Below are 19,113 nucleotides of genomic sequence, written 5' to 3'. Positions count from 1 at the left end.
GGGCAACATGTGCCCCACTGCAGCTCGGAGCCCTCACTGTTCCGACCGCTCTCCTCACTACACATCTCGGTTGGCTCCCTTCCTTTGGAAAGTGTGACCCCAGAACTGAAAGGGATGTCCCCGTTAGGTCTCCAGACAGCACACCCCTCCTCTGCCCCAGCACCTGTACCTCCATGGATACAGCCCCCGCTGCCGTCTCTCAGGCACAGTAGTGCTGCTGCCCAGCATCACCCCCTCAGCAATTAATGGTTCAGTTTCAGGGTCACTTCCTGAGTAAAATCACCCTGACCCTCTACCATCAGGGCTCAAAGACCCCTTCTCCTGTGTCCCTACGTCCCCACTCTGTTCCCACGCCCTCGCCTGGACACAGCAGCCTCCATCAGGTCAGCTGTCAACAGTTTTGAAGCTGCCTCTCCAGAAGGGGGCTCTTTAGGGCAGAGACCACATCTGCTTCCTTCTCTTTCCCCTCTCTTTCCCTCCCTCCCTAGCTCCTTTCCCCATCCCCCGCCTTCCCCTTCTTTTTACTCCCTCCATCCTTCCATAGGGCTTCCCTGATAGCTCAGTTGTAAAGAAGCCTCCTGCAATGCAGGAGACCCTGGGTTGGGAAGATCCTCTGGAGAAGGGAACGGCCATCCACTCCAGTATTCTTGCCTGGAGAATTCCATGGGGTTGCAAACAGTCGGACACGACTGAGCAACTAACCAATCCTTCCACAACCTTTAATAAATGCCTCCTAAGTGACAAACTGCTGACCAGAGTGGAGAGCTAGAGTGCCATAGCATCGGGCTAGCACCACAGGAGGACTCCACCCCAAATGGGAAGCTTAAAAACAAACAAACAAACTCACACAAGATAAAATTAGAACAACTGTATTTACATGATACACACATGCTTTCCTATTTTTAACTGCCTTAGCACCTTTTTTGTCCTCCCAAACTGCAACCTTCTTTTATGGTTTTCTAAGAGGACTTCATATTCAAGGCGGCACATTGTATTCTCACAGCAGCCCATCACCCAGGCAGATGGGGTTCACTTGTGTCCCTGTTTTCCAAAGGCAGAAGCAGGGGGTCCAGAAAATCACATAGTGAGCCTGTTAGTGCCAAGACCTTAACTGAGGACGACAGAATTGCAGTCAAGCTCTTTTCTTTCTGCAACAATATCCCTTAGGGATGTGACTTCAACCACAGAGATCCCAAATTTGTCTGCAGATGTCTGAACTAGGTCTGGCTTGACATAACTGATTGGTTCTGCGTGGTCCAGAAGGCTACAGTCACTGAATTCTACAGGTCCCCAGCTCTGAGCTCCCAACTGCATCTCCTGAGAATTGCCCCTCTGGGACTCCAACATCCAGCTCCCCTTTGCCTTGGCCCTTCCTGCATCTACTGCACAAGGACTTCCTTAATTTACCTCCTGGTGTTCAGCAGACCCTGGCAAAGAAGATAGTCTCAGAAAGCTTGTACATCCTGGTCTAAGAATGCCCATCTGCACCCACATCTGTAAGCCCTACCTGTATGGCTGCCAGTCAGTCGATCAGCCTGGAGCTACACAGAGTCCATCTATTTGTGGCTTATCAGCACAGGAAGAGCAACTAGGACGATGGCTAGAAAAAAAGGCTGCCACCACAAGGCTTAATTCTGGACGCTAGCTGAGGGGGTGGAGGGGTGGGTAGTGGGTAGTAATGTCTGAGCAAACTCAGCATCTGTGACCCTCATCTGACTCATTTTCCAAAGCTGACTTGAGTATTTAGGGTCACTGAAGTCTTTGGAGCAAGGAAGGGACAGGAAGAGGAGATTGCTCTTGCAGGAATTCTTTACAGTAGGAATCCTAGAGATGGTCCCAAGTGCTGGACAAGGAATGGATTTCAGTCACCCAAACCTGGCTCCAAATCCTGGCTCACCATGTACAAGTTGTGTGACTTTGTTATCTAATCACTGAGTCTCATTTTGTTTTTTTTAATCTGTGAATCGGGATGGTGCCTACAGCAGACTCTCTAGCCCTATTGTGAGGATTAAATGGGAACAAGTGCGTAAAGGCCACACACATGCTCCTTCCCTGCCCCTAGGTTGTGCCACCTCTGCCTTTTACAAAGTGGCACTAGACAGCTGGGGCAGTTTCCTAGTTTGGATTTTTCTCCACCACTCCCAGATCTCCTGATGGCTTCCCTGATGGCTCAGATGGTAAAGAATCCACCTGCAATGCAGGAGACCTGGGTTCGATCCCTGGGTTAGGAAGATCCCCTGGAGAAGAAAATGGCAATCTACTCCAGTATTCTTGTCTGGAGAATCCCATGGACAGAGGAGCCTGGCAGGCTACAGACCATGGGGTCACAAAGAGTTGGACATGGCTGAGTGACTAACACCAACTAACACTAACCAAGTCCCCTGTAGAGAGATGTATCCCTGTTTCTTTTTTTATTTCCTTTCTTTCTTCCTCCCTTCCTTTCCTTCTTTTTCTCTTTCTTTTTTAACTTGGCCACACTATGTGTGGCATCTGGGATCTTAGTTCCCTGACCAGGGGTCAAACCCGTGACCCCTGCAGTGGAAGTTTGGAGTCTTAATTACTGGACCTCCAGGGCAGTCCCTGCTTTTTCCTTTTTACTGTTAAATACCTTTTCTAGATATAACCTTCTAAGAACTAAATAAATTCCCGGTTGTATAGTAGATATTTTAAAAGCTTCCTTGGTTGTCTTAACACCAGGAAGGCTAAGTCAAGAGCATAGTTGACTGTCTTAATGAGCTATCACGAATCTGATAATCCTGCTAAAGACCCTTTTAAAAATGTGAAATGCTGGACTAAGCAGCCAGACGTAATGGCTTAGTTCTTGTCTAGCTGGGAACTTGCAAATCCATCTTTGTCCTTCTCCCCATCCCATCTAAAGCAAAGGATGGGCTCTTGAGCCATTGATCAAAAATTGGTTTGGTGTGTCCAGAGTGAATCAGTGAAAATGACCATGTAATTGCAGAAATAGAGTCTGCACCAGGAGATTGATAGGGTGCTCGGGGAGGAGGGGCTGGGGAAGGGTTGGGGAGGGAAGAGGGCTGCAACAGCCAGTGCTGGAGGGGCTTCACCTCAAGCGGTTGCGTGGCAGAAAGAGTGGATTTGCCGTGTGTTGCTCCAGCTACCACCACTCTGTTGGGGTGAAAGGTGGTAAGTAATGGGAAGTGGTGGTCAGCAAGCTACCCCAAAAATCAACTATGACAAGGGTGTTCCAGAGGCCTTCTGGAAGTTCACAGAGGCCTTCGCATGCCACCCCATGAGGCCCTCTCATAATAGTCCTCTGAATCACAAACAGGATTTTCTGTTACCACCAGTTACCCCACACTGGAACCAAACAGATTTGGATCACACTATATCCCTTGCTCCTACTTTCTGAATCTTGGGATCACATAGATCTGGGTGGTGATGGATACCTGTATGCTTGTTATCCTCTTTGAAGCTCAAAGAAAGTAAGAAACTCAGCCAAGGTCACACAGCTAGTAACTAATGGAGCTTGGATTTAGAACCAGGACTGTTGGTGTTTGGAGAAGGAAATGGCAACCCACCCCAGTATTCCATGGACAGAGGAGCCTGACAGGCTGTAGTCCATGGGGTTGCAAAGAGTCGGATATGACTGAAGCAACTGAGCACTGTCGGCTCTAATTCCCAGCCCTTATGTCTAAGACATGCCCCTTGAGGGATGCCTCTGCCATCTCAGAATTAGGAGCTCTGCACTGGGCAAGGGATGGGCTCAGCCAGCCTCTTAAGATTACCCTCTAACCTCAAATCTATGTTTATAAAGTCAGGACTGTTTAGGAAAAGCATCCATATAAAGTACAGAGGGGGCTGACCTGGAGTCTGGCCTTTTTAAAACCAGCCATTGACACCTCTGTGCTCTCCTGCTGCCATGACCTTTCTCAAAACCACCCCTGTCATGTGAGCAAGCCAGTTACTAGGCAGAATAAAGCCTTGTGGAGGCATGGTGGTGGGTATGGAGGCAGATGGTGAATATCATCATTCATTCATTCACTCACTCTTAATTCAACAAGCACTTTAGAAGACATTATCTGCAGGAGACAATGGGCCGGAATCTAGGACTACAAAGATGAGCAGAAGGACTGAGTCCTTGCCCCACGGGAGCACACTCTTGTGGGGGGATACATACACAGATATGAGCAGACACAGTACATGTGCTAAGTTCCATGATGAAGAACACACGGGGAGCGTCTTACCCAGCCTGGGAGGTGCGGGAAAGGCTTCCTGGAGCTGTCCCCTGGGCGGAGTCTTGAAGGATGAGTTAGCCAGGTGGAGAAGCAGGAGAAGGGCAATCTGGGCAGGTGGGGCGGCGTGGGTAAAGCATGGAGGTGAGAAGCAGCATGGTGCGCTGGGCAGACACAAGCTTCTGCGGGCCGAGAGGAGCCCACAGACGGTTTAAAGCAGGATGTGACATGGTCAGAATTGCATGTCCTGTGGATCCCTCTGGCAGCTTAAACCAGTACCAGTGACAGCAATTTGTGTATCTCAGTATCTGAAGCTCCCTTGGCCCCAGATAAGATGTTTGGATTGAGATAGATATAGACAATACCAAATCAACCAGCGACCGAGGGCCACTTATATGAGGACAAGGGACAGAGAGTTAAGCTCAGTTCCACTGTTTGAAACAAAAAACATGAGGTGATGGTCTCTGAGCAAAGCCCTCCAATGTCAGGTTTGGACACCAGTTTTATCTTGGTATCTCCAGTACCAAGTGTATTTTTTACGAATGGAAACTGTCGGAACATTCTGTATTCAATAACCAGCCATTTTAGTCACCTGGTCAGTTATTTTAGCACCCTAAGGAGAATACCTATATATTTAGCAGAGACAATAGGTCAATTCATTCAGGATGTTTGAGCCAGTTGTGTGTGAAGACCTGACCCAACTCTTATTTCCCCTCGTTTGTATCTAGTTCCCAAGATTTAAACGGGATCCTAGGTAAGCCTGCAGATGCCGGAACAGACGGGGCCCCTCGAGGGAGCGAGGATATAACTTAGTTAGGAATCCACCTCATCTGAACACTGTCTCCCTTCAGGCTGCCCGCCCCACCTTGGGTGAAGGGGAGGAGCAGCCCAGGCTGCAGCGCAGGCAGACACCCTTTCCCTCCGAGCTGCCTTGGGCTGTCTGTCACCTGGTGGAAACGCCTGCTGCACTATATCAGGAAGGGTCAGTGGGACCACACAGAAAGGAATGCTTTGTAAGCAATCAGTAAACATAAATTCTTAGAATGTTACTGTTTAGTTTTGTGGACTCAACATAATTCAGTAGCTGGAGTTGTATAAAAGCATTCTTCTTAATCAGTGTTTGCCTCAATCTGCTTCATATATTGTCAGAGACTAATTATCAGAAAGATGAAGAGATGAAGAACACAGACCTCTCCAGTACTGTACAGGGAAGGTGGAGGGGCCTGAAATGAACTCTACGTAGTGTCCACTACGGGTTCCCCAGAGCCATCAAGTCATTTCATCCTCACTCCTCTCACCTGAGGTGCGTATTGGTGTCTCCATTCTCAGAGGAGGACACCAAAGCTCAGGGAGTTTAGTGTATGTCACAGACTTGCCTAGCTGGCACCGACTTCCGTCCATGAATCTGGCAAAGCCTAAGGGCACTGCCACTGTTAACCTGTATTCACATGCTGAGGAAGAAAATATGTGTTGATGGCAATTCTGTTATTAGAGCTACTCTAGGATGGCCGAGTGTCATGAGGATTGATGCATTAATGGCAGTGGGATGGAAAGCTTTGGACCACGTGCCTGGTTCTGCGTGAGGAGAGGCTGAGGAGGGAACTGCTGCCTCTCCTGTCTCAGCTTGGCTTCACTACCATCAAGCCCGCCGCTGTTCCTGCCCTGTTGTTCTCAGCTGGGGCTGTGGTAGGGTCACCCCTTAACTGTAGATAGTCCATGGCCCATGTCCAGAAAGAAACGTTCTATATATGAGGTCCTGAAAATGTAAAACGCCCTAAGGCATTTTACCAGGGAGTGAGCCTTGAAACCATCATGACACACAGAGGGGGTTCACAGCCTTTGTTAAAGAAGACTGGACAGTCCCTGTGAGTCTACAGGAAGCAGGCTGTGCATTTTTAAACCATAGTGGACAAAAAATGAGGGAAGAACTTCACTAAGAACACACAAACTCTAAGGAAGGATTAAACTACACTTACAACTAATGTCTTAATAGCATTGGGGACCTATTTCAAAATCAGAGGCTGGTTTTAACTTTGCTGTTTCAGAGAGGTGGTGATAGTAATGGGTGAGGATTTGCCTCCTGGGCTTGGGAAGCATCAGAGAGCACGGTGGAAACGAGGCCAAGGCTCTGGGCGAGCCTGAGCACTGGGTGGTGCCCACCTTCCTGCTCCTCTACTGCCCACCCTTGCCCGTTCTCTGATTCTGAGAGATCTCGCCTTCTCCTGGGTTAATCTCAGCACGTTGTCTTCTCTCTCTGCCTCTGTTTCTACCTCTTCTGCCTTTTCACCTCTCTCAAGCACTAGTTTTGATAAAAAAATTCTTAACTGATCAAAAGAGAGTTAATAGTATACTTTTATATGTGTTTTATTATTGAACAGTATTTTACATTTCTGCCTCATACAAAAGCAGGCAGGTGGGTGTGGAATGTTTTCTGTTCATCTGGAAAACAAATACATAATGCTTTTTTTTATACATACATGTGGCCCTTGATTATTCTGACCACAGCTCCTCCCCAAAGTCCAGATTTTGAGAACCAGCAACAGAATGAGTCCCAACCTAGAGCTCCGAGCCTAGGGCAACAGAGGGCTTGTGGCTGGTGCCCGGTGTGAGAGTCGGGGTGAGCAGCATAATGGTAGGAGCATGCACAGGTGGGGTACTAGCTGAGGGTGTGGATGGAGACCCTGGTTAGTGACCCCACCCCCCGCCGTGGCATCAGGATGTACACACTGCCCTGTCCCTCCCCGAATGAACCACTCCCCAGGACTGAGCTCACCTGGTGTGGGGCCCCCACACCTCTGCTTCTGGCCAGCCCTGGCTCTGTTCACTTGGTCACCACCTGCCCATCCACAGACACACGGAATCTGCCAGAACAGATTCCTCCTCCGTGTCTCACTGTGATTGGAGGTGGGGGTCTCAGCCATCCTGGTTCTCTGCTCGAGGCACAATGCCCAGCACATGATAGGTATTCAATCAACACACACTGGAAAAAGGAAGTGGGATCCCAAAGTACAGAATCTTTCATCGCCCGTTTCAGCAGAAGGATATCAAGGTGGGCACCCTTGGCCCTGGTTCTGGGGTGCCCATGCTTCTGCTCTCCCACCTGTAGGCCAGCCCCTGCATGCCCCACACACCCACATCCCACCCACTCTCCAAGGTCCCCCCACTCATCATGAAGCTTTCTGATTCTCCATTCCCGGTGGGAAGAATCCTGACCTCCACCTGAGCTCCCCACTACCTGGTCTGTCGTTGCCTTGTCTGGATTCTCTTATGGCAGTTTCCACACTCCCGTGCTAGGTACACGCCAAGACTGTCACCCCAGAACCCACACAGTCAGCTAGCCCCCAGGGGGTGGAGCCTCCACAATGACCAGATTAAATGAGTATGGGAAGGCATCTCTGCCACCCCTTGGGAGGAGAAAAACCAGAACAGACAGTCCTGCGGGTTGATAGGAAGAGGGTGGGGGTCAGGGGCCAGCCTCCCAGCCTGGCAAGGCCGTGCTGACCGCTCAGTCCCAGCAACAGGGTATCAAATCGTTACACTACCTTGTTGGCCACTGGGTCTCCTGGTCCATCGTCGCCTTTCCCAACACTTAGCTCTGACTGCTTGCAATTAGTATCTGAGAGGCAAGTGTCTACAAGAATCAAGCTGTGTTACGGAGGACCCCCAGAGAAACTGCAGGGCACAGCTCCTCTCGGGAAGAGCAGCTCAAATGGCAAAAGGTGGTTCCTTCACCTACTCAGCTGGGCCTTACCAAGGAAATAAGATCAAGAAAGTGGTGTTCGTCTTTAGCATTTATTTATAATTGGAAAAACTGTTTGTTTGTTTGTTTCTGAGCAAGCACAGACCACAAGCACGGCACAATCAATTGGCTATACATGAATATTTTTGTCATTTTCTTACTAACAGCAGGAATGAAATAGCACCAAGAAAGGTGTGCGCTACACATACATAGACAATCTGTGGTACGCAACAAAACCCAGGCCACAAAATCGTAATTAGATGCTTCCGGTCTGCCTTGAGAGCAAAGGCATCATGGGAGCACCAGCGGAAAAGGGACAGCGTTAAGGACCCGACGCACAGCTGCAGGGATCGGGTTTGCGGGCGAGTGAAGCAGATGGTGGGGAGGCTCCAGTCCTCACTCTTTCGTCAGGGGGATTCAGGGAACTGCAGGGAAGTGTACAAAAATGGGCCGAACAGGCGTCTGAAGCTTGGCCGCCTTCAGAAAGGCGAGGCCGAAACACTGCTTGTGAGGCTGAAATCAGTTTCAGTCAGCATGTTTGGGATGCAGAACAAGACCGACTGAGTTTTATTTGTAAACAGCAGAAATCAAAGGAGGTTTCTTGCCAGTGAAGTGACACATTCAAGAGTCAAAGTGAACTACCAACGGATTTTCTCAGCGGGAGGCGCTATAAAGATGGGCAGACTGAAGACGTGAAGAGACACCCTACAGGTCATGGAAAGCCTCAGGTGGGGCAGGGAGGAAGCTCGGTGCCTGGGGCTGCAAGGGGGCAGGAAACACTACAGTTTGGACAACACAAACTTGGATCAGACACAGGGATAAGTTCTATGCACCCTGGTGGTGCTGTGGTGGAGCCAGATTTATACACACTACCCATCATGGCCAGCTCCCTGTCAGGCACACAGGCCTTGAACAATCGAATGTTGAGGGAATGGTCCCTTGTGTGATGTAAAGTTTGGTTTACTTGATCTGCAAAGAAAACCAGATGACTATTCCATGGAGAAATTCAAACTGTGGCTAACATCAACATGTTTGATGAATACCAGGTATCTCAAGAGAACGAACGAACATTGGCGAATTTCCTGGACAAAGTTAAGGTCATGTTGATGGAGCTCTCTGACATTGTTTAGACCATTTAGCAAATACCTGAATCAGTACTCAGATCTACTCTAGCCCCTTCCATCGAGGCATCCAAATCTGTGATTCACAAACGCTGACACTCACTCACATCGTCTACCTCCCTCAGTACTTCATCCTCACAGTTCCTTCTCTGGAACTCCCTTTCGGAAGATGGCGGAAAGGCCTACCTGGCCCAGGGCTTTGTTTATGCAGGTCCTGTCCTCTTAGGAAATAGGGCCTGCGTAGTGAAGGCTCAGTTAATTTACAAGAGACGTATTAATAAGCCCGAAGGGGACAAATAAAACGGTGCAAATGGGGATTTTGCTGCTTGAACAGTCAGAATATGAGAGAGCTTGTGGAGGCTCTATTTCCCCCAACCTGAAGGACCTAAAGGGACTTCTGAGGTAGGGAACTGTGAGGACTTCACTCTTCACCGCTTTCAGGACAAAACAAAAGTACTCCTGAAGAGGCCCCAGCAATTTCAGAATGCTGGTGACAGGAAGCACCCTGCATACATGAGAAATAAAGGATACAAAGGAACGTACACGCCATGCGGTTTGCAAATGTAATTGTTCCGGTAGGTATATGGGGTCTTTCCACGACTCCCTGACTAATGCCCACAACACAAGTCAAGCACAGCTGGGGTGGCACTGCCAGCCCTGGCTGCTTTGGCCACACAGACACAAGACACACAATACAGGGAGAGCTGCTTTTCTTCAGGAATGAGGTAAAAAAAAAGACGCTTGCTAATCACCGAGCAGGGAACGCTCCTCGTCTTAGGCTAAGTCACAGAAATCTCCCAGAACCTGAAGTTCAGCACGTTCCGTCCTCTCTAAGAAACAGAGCAAGAACAGTCCAGGCAGGGACAGTAACCATTGACACAGTAGCCGCTATGTCTGCTTCCTGCTGTGTGTTTCTCAGAAGCAAGAAAGCCACATTCTAAATACACTATCGTTACACCTTGAACTTCCTTCCTCCAGTCCCCTGTAACCAGTCACTTTGCAAAATCAGCAGCACTGGATAGGCTGGGGGTTAACAGGAAAACAGTCTGACTTCTGTCACCTTCCTATGATGTCTGGAGGGTACCGATGACACCTAACTATTTTGCCCTGGCCTTGTTTTGGTCATCAGTGGCACATCTCCTACTCAGCATAGAGTTTAAAGCCCACTGATAGGAAACTAAACGTAGTCATCTGTTTTAAGCAAAAGAGTCTATGAAAAAATTACTTAACAAATACAATGCATTTTATTGAGATTAAGGCCAAAAACATTTTTTTTGTTGTTTTTTTAAAAACTATTTCCACAAATCTTGTCAATTGCTGAAGCCCAAGTCAAGCTTCTATAGCACATGATAACTCTGCGAATTTTGGAGAACACCTTTACCTAAGTTCAAAATTGATCACCGGCACAGATGCTGGGGAGGAACAGGAGGAGGATGCGCCACATTCATGTCGAAGCATCAGGACAGTTCCTCTGGTGTCCTCCCACCTGCCTCACCAGGCGTGCCTGCCCCTGCCCGGAGGGAGGCACTGCCCTGCGAGTCAGCCGCTGACGGGTCCAGGGGCCCCGTGGCGTGGCCCTGTCTAGATCTGGACAGGAGGCAGGTCGCCTGGTCTCTGAGCAGGATCCCCTGATCAGAGAAACCAAAGAACTCCTAGAACACTAAGGACCCATGCAGACGGGAAGTCTCTAATCAATTTTGTGGCCTTTTTTGTTGATTAGTGAAAGAAAAAAAAAAAAAAGGAAAAAGAAGAGAAGAAGAAAGAGAAGTGCAGTGCATTACTCTTTAGCCTCAGCCAGCTTATTGTTCATCTCTGCGCTCTGCTCCTTGTCGGCGGTGGGCGGGGCGGTGCGCGCACCCTCCGCGCTCTTCTTCTTGGATGCCCGGCCCGATGCCCCCTGCTTGTCTTTGGCCTTCCTCGGGGGCTTATGGCTCACTGAGGTCTTTTTTGCTTTGGAACTCTGGAGACTAGGTTTCTCCACCTGCACGGAGAGACAGACCGCAAACAGAAACACAGAGGGGGCGGGATTTGGAGGGAGAATTTGGAGAGAAGATGTAATTAGTGGAAAGATAACCTTAATGAAAGCACAGGACTCTGAGAAGCATGGCATGTAAAGCCCCTTTGCTGAAGCCTGGTCACCTGGCATCTCTCACCTGGAGCCCCTGGTCCCCCGTTCTAGCTGCCCTCTTGCTAGCCACTCTGGCTTCTGATGCCAGCTCTGGCCCCCATTCCCCTCCAAGGCACTGGATTGTATTTCTGGGCTGCTGCCCCTCCCCGTGGGAAGACTGTACCTCACTATCCTGCTCAACTTAGGCAGGCCCGGGAGTGGCTTTAGTCAATGAAATGGAGCAGAGGTGAGGAGTCCCCCTCCAGGCAAAAGGCCAGGGGTCGGCCCACGCTTCCCAACTTACTCCTTTCCTCTGCCACAGAGAGGCCGCTGCTCACCCTGAGTTTCAGCCTGAAGGGGTGTGGACATGGAGAGCTGCAGCCCACCCACGGTGGACACATGGTAATAAGAAATCAACCTTTGTTGATGGAAGACATCAGGATTCTGGTCTTTCATTCACAGCAGCAGCCGATCTTCCCTGTTTCTGAGCTCCAGTGGACAGACGTCCTCACTGAGAGGCTTGGGCAGGCAGTCTCGCCCAGCGAGGCCTTCAGCACTGCCCAGCGTCCCCTCCTTCTCTCTGGCTGGCTCCCCAGTTGGTCTTCTCCAGAGCTGCCGTTCAAGCCCACTTTGCTCTCCCCAAGTTTTCTCTGCTAGTTCTTCCCCCCGATTCCTAGAAGACAGCTGTGGCTTTTCTTTCTCAAGAATTCTGGGCCACTGGATATGATCCCCCAATATGTTACTCTCCTCCCATCCATCTCTGGATTTCCTTTCCCCAATCTTTCCTCCTTCCTCCACTCGAATCTTCTTTTGTCCAGAGCCAACCCTACATCTCAGTCCCACTTCATCTGTAGAAGGGGGACAGAGACGATGCGGGGCCTTACCAGCTGGGTCATCCACTCAATGAGGTTCAGGGGCTCTCAGTCACTGTCAACCTATAAATAGGATCATCCTGGCTTGCCTAGGCCTGAGGGCTTTCATGGAATATGGAACCATTAATGTTATAACTGGAGTAGTTCAGGCAAACCAGGTTGGGTAATTCCCTTACTTGTAAACCAGTTCTGGACCAAAGAGGAAACTCCGCTGGACTGCAAGACTTTAGGTCAAAGCAGAGCAAAGCCTACATAGGTTCTCAGACTTTTTCTGCTATTATAGAAAGGAGAGCTGATACTTTCATGATTCCATGTGGCTTGATATCATAGAATAAGTTATGGCATGTGTGATTCCAGCCTCAACAGCAGAATCTCCAACAGGCTTTTCCCCTCTCATGATTGCACATTGGGATACAAATAAGGCAAAGCATTGTTGGATGGCATCACCGACTCAATGGACATGAGATTGAGCAAAACTCTGGGAGATGGTGATGGACAGGAAAGCTTGGTGTGCTACAGACCATGGAGTCACAAAGACTCAGACATGACTTAGTGACTGAACAACAACAATCGTCTTCATAGGAAAACACCCGAATCCACTATATCTTCCTTAGAAACGAAAATCATTCATAAACTGTTCATCATAGTAACAAATTACTTGGAACACTTCTTGCAGCTGATGTGACAGGTGGGTTCTGACAGACTAAGGATTGCTGCTGGATGGAGGGAAAGGATAAGAAAGAGCAGGTGATTTTCAGGGACTCAGGAGGTGAGAAAGTGTCCAGTGATTGGAGCAGAGGATGAGGCAGGAGCTGGGTGGGAAAGAAGTCAGGCGAGGGTGCCCCCATGTCTGGGCTAGCCCTTCAGGGGCAAAAGCACAGTTATTTTAAGACAAGGGGGTTTAGGGCTCAGGTGAGATTTTCTACCATTTCTTTCTGAGTTTCTTAAAATCAGAAGCTAGTTCTCTGGAAATCTAACAGTTTTTAAGCTGTTTTCATTTTAGGAAATGTGTGCTCAGTCGCTCAGTTGTGTCCTACTCTTTATGACCCCATGGACTGTGGCCCAGCAGGCTCCTCTGTCCATGGGACTCTCCAGTCAAGGATACTGGAGCGGGTTGCCATTTCCTATTCCAGGGGATTTTCCCGGCTCAGGCATCAAAACCTCGTCTCTTGAATCTCCTGAATTGGCAGTCTCCTGAATTTACCACTGACCCACCTGGGAATCCTTGTTTTAGGTAATGTTCCTTTAGAAATTCCGTTTTGATTTAGCTAAGGTTGGGGTTCCCTTGTGGCTCAGTTGGTAAAGAATCCACCTGCAATGTGGGAGACCTGGGTTTGATCCCTGGGTTGGGAAGATCCCCTGGAGAAGGGAACGGCTACCCACTTCAGTATTCTGGCCTGGAAAATCCCATGGACTGTATAGTTCATGGGGTTGCAAAGAGTCGGATAGGACTGAGCAACTTTCAGTTTCACTTTGCCGGTAAGAAGCCACTCTGTCTCTATGTGCTAAGACGGAAAGAAGGGACTTTAAGGTTAAGGACCAGAGTTGGCAGTAGCCCCGCCCCCATCTCTGCTACCATTAACCCCTCCATGTCAGACTGCTGATGGGTCCCCAGAAGATCTGTCTCACCTTTGGAGGTTCCTTGAAGGGCTCGCTGTAGAGGCTGCGTATTCTTCTGCGATCAATGACCTTATTGTCAGCTGGGGTTGGCTTATTGGCCTCCCCTTTGAACTGGGCACTGTAGCTGGTCTCATGAGCCATCTTATCATCTGGGGGCTTGTACTGGGGCTTGGCTTTTATGGGTTTCACAGGCTTGATGTCCGTCCATGCTCTGAATTCATTCCTGCAAATCAAAGAAAAGCTAAGTGATTCGATACATCCTCTACCTGGCAGCAGGGCCTTCTCTCAGAGCTGCGAGCACAGCAAGCTCTCTGTTAGTGCCTGTCGTTCTGACTGATGCGTGGCTGAAGAGTGACCTCTCTCTCCTCCTGCATAAATGTAAGCATTCCTTCTGGCCCAGTCAAGGTAGACTGTGGCAACAGCAGTAGCCTCAGAGAAAGAGTGCAGGCTCCCAGCTCCCACCGCGTGATCGTGGACAAGCAGTTCTAATCTTTGGGCCTCCTTTTCACAATATCTAAAATGAGGCTGAGAAAAAAAAAAGATCAAAAACTAAGATCATGGGATCCAGTCCCATCACTTCATGGCAAATAGATGGGGAAACAATGGAAACCATGACAGACTATTTTCTTGGGCTCCAAAAATCACTGCAGATGGTGACTGCAGCCATGAAATTAAAAGACACTTGCTCCTTGGAAGAAAAGCTGTGACAAACCTAGGCAGCATAGTAAAAAGCAGAGACGTTACTTTGCCAACAAAGGTCTGTCTAGTCAAAGCTATGGGTTTTTCCAGTAGTCATGTATGGATGTGAGAGTTGGACCATAAAGAGGGCTGAGTGTTGAAGAATTGATGCTTTTGAAATGTGGTGTTGGAGAAGACTCTTGAGAGTCCCTTGGACTGCAAGGAGATCCAACCAGTCCATCCTAAAGGAAATAAGTCCTGAATATTCATTGGAAAGACTGATGTTGAAGCTGACACTCCAATACTTTGGCCACCTGATGCGAAAAACTGACTCACTGGAAAAGACCCTGAGGCTGGGAAAGATTGAAGCATGAGGAGAAGGGGATGACAGAGGATGAGAGGGTTGGACGGTGTCCAAACTCGATGGACATGAGTTTGAGCAAGCTCCAGGAGTTGGTAATGGACAGGGAAGCCTGGCGTGCTGCAGTCCATGGGGTGGCAAAGAGTTCGACATGACTGAGTGACTGAACTGAACTGAAAATGAGGCTGAAGACTCAATCTTCAGTCGTTTATGAGTTCAGCACATATGACCCAATGCTGCTGTGTGTGAGATGAGAGAGCTGTGACTGTTACATGGACAGTCTGCCTGGTAGGTTGTGGCCAAACAAAAAATGCCAGTTCTGTCCCTTCCTTTGTTGTGATGAAGACATTTTGTAACCCTGAATCCTTAGTTTATTCCTCCCCGTGATAGCAGAGGGCTTGATTTTTGTATGCTGCCTGAAACTTAACAATCTCAATCACTTTAGATGAAAATCCTTATGGAATGTCTAAATGCCTGCAGATCATAAGCAAAATGTACTGAACACAACTGGATGTCACCATGAGGACTTGTGTTGGGATATATGATGTATAGGAGAGTCTTGGTGGGGTTGGTGTAAGTGGCTGATGGTTCTTACCCCCAGTGATCACCATCTGCTGCTTTTTACAGTCACTGTGCCAGGCTGCTTGCTCATAGCACTCTCTCTCCTGGTTTCTGATCTGTTGCAGGACTGGAGAGGAGATGTGACAATGTTCAAAACAGGGTGAAATTAATATCGCTGCTGATGGAGGCCACCGGGTCTGTCCTGTTTATCGAGTGCAAGACATCGAGTGCCTAAGCTCTGTGGCTCTGAGGTTTTTTCAGGTTTCCCTTCATTTGGGGCCTTGAGAAGCTGTGGGAGAGGAAGAGCCAGTGTACTATCTGTCGAGTTAGGTTCTCCAGTGCCCTCTCTCATCCTCATGGTAACTCCCTCCTTTGGGGCTCAGACATGAGTGCCACCAACAAGAGGCCCCAGGGGACAGTAGAGAGAGCGCTCAGACTGTGGTGGAGACACGTGGATTCTAGCCCTGGCTCTACCTCTAGGTAGCTGCTGAGCAGGTTTCTCCCCTCCCTGAGTCTTAGTTCCCTCACTTGTCAGAAAAAAAGGCTGACCAGATGATGTCCTTATAATGTCCTTCAGGCTCTGAGGCTCTCTGAGTTGATACAGCTGGTTTGGCAACACTGAGCTACACACTGGTCATTTGAGCTCCTGAGGGGCACAGGCTCACGTGTCAACAGAGAGACTACAGTTTCTTAACAGACCTTCCCCAAGCTTCAGGCTCACCTTTCCAGTGTAGCTGGGACCTCCACCTAGATGCCCCCACCAACTCAAACTCAGCGTCCCTTGAAGCAAATCATTCTGTCTCCCCTGCCAAGTCGTCTTCTCTTCTTGGACTCCCTTGCTGCTCCTTCTCACTTACTCACCCACCCACCATTCATTCATTCATTAAACATTTACTGAGTGCTTAGGTCTGCTTAGGATGCTGAGCTCAAGGCGTGGGAGTGGGTGGGATGGGAGGACAATAAGGGAGGCTCCGTGTAGGAGAAGGTTCTGGGAGCACAGGGGAGGAGCTCCTGGGCCAGGTTGGGAGTTGAAGGACAGGTTCTGGAGGGAATCACAGAGGTTGGCAGAGAGCTGACCGAGAGAAGGGGTGGGTTCCAGGTAGAATGAGGAGCACACAAAGAGGCGCAGCCCCCCAGGAGGATGCGTGGGAAGGTGGGGTGACAGAGCTGAAACCTGGGGGGGACATGAGAGGCTGGGTAGGTCATGAAGTTCCTGCCAGTCTGGCCGAGGGGATGGTCTGGACTGTAACAGGGAGATGCCAAATGAGTTCAAGGTGCATGTGGCCAGATTCCTTTTGGGGAAGAGAACTTTGGAAGCAATGTGAATGGGGACAGAGCAGAGGGGTGGGGCTGGAGGCCAAGAGGGCTGTGCAGTGAGCTGGGAGGAAAGCAGAGGCCTGAATTGGGAAGCGGGGTGGTGTTTGGAACACAGCGCCGAGGGGATGGGCAGGACTTGAACTCCACTGAGCTGGGGGAGGCCAGGCTCAGAGAGAGATTTGGGGGTTTGTGGGATGGGGTGAGGGGATGAGGTTCCCATGAGCCAGGGAACCTTGGAAGAGAGGGGATTTAGGAGGAGGGTTGAGACCCTCCTGATTCTGTTAATGGCAGCACCTACTTAGCTTCTAGAGAGCTTTTTGATCCTCTCCTCTTCCCTGCTGCTGCTACTGCTGCTAAGTCACTTCAGTCGTGTCCGACTCTGTGCGACCCCATAGATGGCAGCCCACCAGGCTCCCCCAGTCCCTGGGATTCTGCAGGCAAGAACACTGGAGTGGGTTGCCATTTCCTTCTCCACTCCTCTTCCCTACGCCTCTGTAGACTCAACCCATTACCACAACCTGACTTCTGAGCCATTCTGTCTCCACAACAGCCCAGCTCTGGCTCGGGTTGTAGCTGGGTCTCTGATCACTATTACCTGCCTGAGGTGTCAGGCCCTCCCTCCTTCCTTCCACCCTCAGTTCCAAAGCCCTGATACTTGGCCCAGGTCTCCCGGTAGCCAAAGCAATAAGAACCTGGCTCCCAAAATATGATGGCAGAAACCTGGGTTCTCTGCTCCCACCTCTGCCTACTTGCTACAGAATGAGGGCTGAGGTAGGTATACACCGTCCCTAAGCACTGTTTCTCGGTCATCTCTCCTGGGCCGGCCTTCACAGCTTTCTCTCTGCAGTGGCTGGCAAAGGTCTCCCTGTGAGCATTATCAATGGGACGTGTCCTTGAGGGGACAGCTCGGCAACCCCGGTCTTGAACAACTTTGGTACATCATCTCTATGTGGGATGTGTTACTGAGTCTCATAATAAGTTCACCACAGTTACGACAGGCTGTTAGGTTTAAACCCAAATTTTATTACCTAGAACTTTCTTTGAACCCTCCACAAAGCCTTCCCCAGACACATGGAACAACTAATCATATGTCATAAAAGAAGAATTACGTACCATTCATTTGTTACCTCTTATAAGCTGGAAGATTGTTTTTGTATATTTTCTATAATCCTTACAATGACTTTGAAAGGAGGTAGTATTATTTTTCCTTTTATGAAAGAGGGTCACCAAGGCTCAGAGAGGTTAAGTGGCTTGCATAGCCACACAGCTGGCAAATAGCGGAGTTGATTCTCAGCCCAGGTCAGTCGGGCCCCACAGCCCACCTCGTTCCCACTGCACTTGGATGATGTGCTGGAGCTGCAGCGTGCCGAGGCCCCCGCCTGGGCAGGGTCGGGCCTGCTGTCTGCAATGCCCTGGAGGCTTTATATGACACAGACTGGACAGAGAATACCTGTGCTCCTCTGGCCCTCACATGCTCCACCCAGAGCACTGTGGGCCACTCACCCAGGTCAGTCACATCTAGTGTCTCTTGCCATGAGTCTCATGGTTCCCTGTAAACATCAATTCCCCTTTCTGTGCAACTAGATTTCCACTTGTTCACTCACTCACTCATTTGTTTGGCATTTGCTAAACTCCAGCCATGGCATGGCACGTGGCCCACAGAGAGGAGGAAGCCAAGGTAGAGGTCTCTACAGTTTAGTGAGTCAGGGTTTGTCCATGTGGGATCCCAAGGAAAACCAGAATGAAGCAAATGGGACAGAGTCCAGAAGGAGAGAGGGTAAAAGATGCTCTGTTCTAAGGGGTCAGGTGGGGAAGGGGGCACTGAAAGATGCAGATGGAGAAGTGGGTGGGGGGAATCGGGCAGCAGTGAGGTGTATGGGACAGGTTCAGAGGGCAGGTGATGTGCTCAGGGAGTAGGCGGGTGGGGCTCTTGGAGGGATGGCAAGGTGACTGGGTGGGCAGGAGCTGGGAGCAGGCCCCAGAGCCTGGAATGCCACGTCGGGATGCTTGTTTGAGGCCTGGGGAGCCACTGAACACTGCTGAGCGAGGTGACTCACTGTTCCTATTCCTCCACCGACAGTATCCCCTCCTCGTGGACTCTCCCAGTTTTATTCTTCAAGGCCCAGTTCAGGGCTCTCCTCTTCCAGGAACCCCTCCTGGATTTCTCAGTCCAAAGTCTCCCAGTTCTTGGCTCCTGGGGCCTGTACTGTACTGTTTGACTCTGTGGTTACCTAGCAGTCTCACGATGCTTTAATTCTTTTATGATTCCATTTGTCTCTCTTGGGAGATAAGATGCTTAAGAGAAAATTCAGAACAGAACTCTCCTTCAAGTCCAGTCTCATTTGCATGGCTATAGAGCCATATTCTTTAACTTTTCCTATGGCAGACTGCAGGTTAGGGGCCTGGCTGGGTGAGGACCCCAGTCCCCACCTCCCTGCCAGGGCCCTTCCCTCACCCTGGGCCATCATTCAGAGCCATACTCCATGTCTTTCCTATATTCTTTGTAAGACTGAAGGGTTTGGCATTCAGTAGGCATTTACT

General features: G+C 49.7%; 1 protein-coding gene across 1 annotated transcript in view; it reads right to left on the bottom strand.

The window, feature by feature from the left end:
- Positions 1-19,113, bottom strand: part of MAP6 (microtubule associated protein 6) — an 84,647-nt gene that overhangs the window by 8,322 nt on the left and 57,212 nt on the right. The window contains exons 2-3 of the mRNA XM_006074085.4: positions 13,665-13,878; positions 10,838-11,037 (exon numbers count right to left, since the gene is read on the bottom strand). Of these exons, the coding sequence (XP_006074147.3) occupies positions 10,838-11,037; positions 13,665-13,878 (414 nt within the window). The remainder of the gene's footprint in view (positions 1-10,837; positions 11,038-13,664; positions 13,879-19,113) is intronic.

This window comes from Bubalus bubalis, chromosome 16 (genome assembly GCF_019923935.1).
Source record: "Bubalus bubalis isolate 160015118507 breed Murrah chromosome 16, NDDB_SH_1, whole genome shotgun sequence".
Lineage (NCBI taxonomy): Eukaryota > Metazoa > Chordata > Mammalia > Artiodactyla > Bovidae > Bubalus > Bubalus bubalis.
This window is presented reverse-complemented; position numbering and strand designations above follow the sequence as displayed.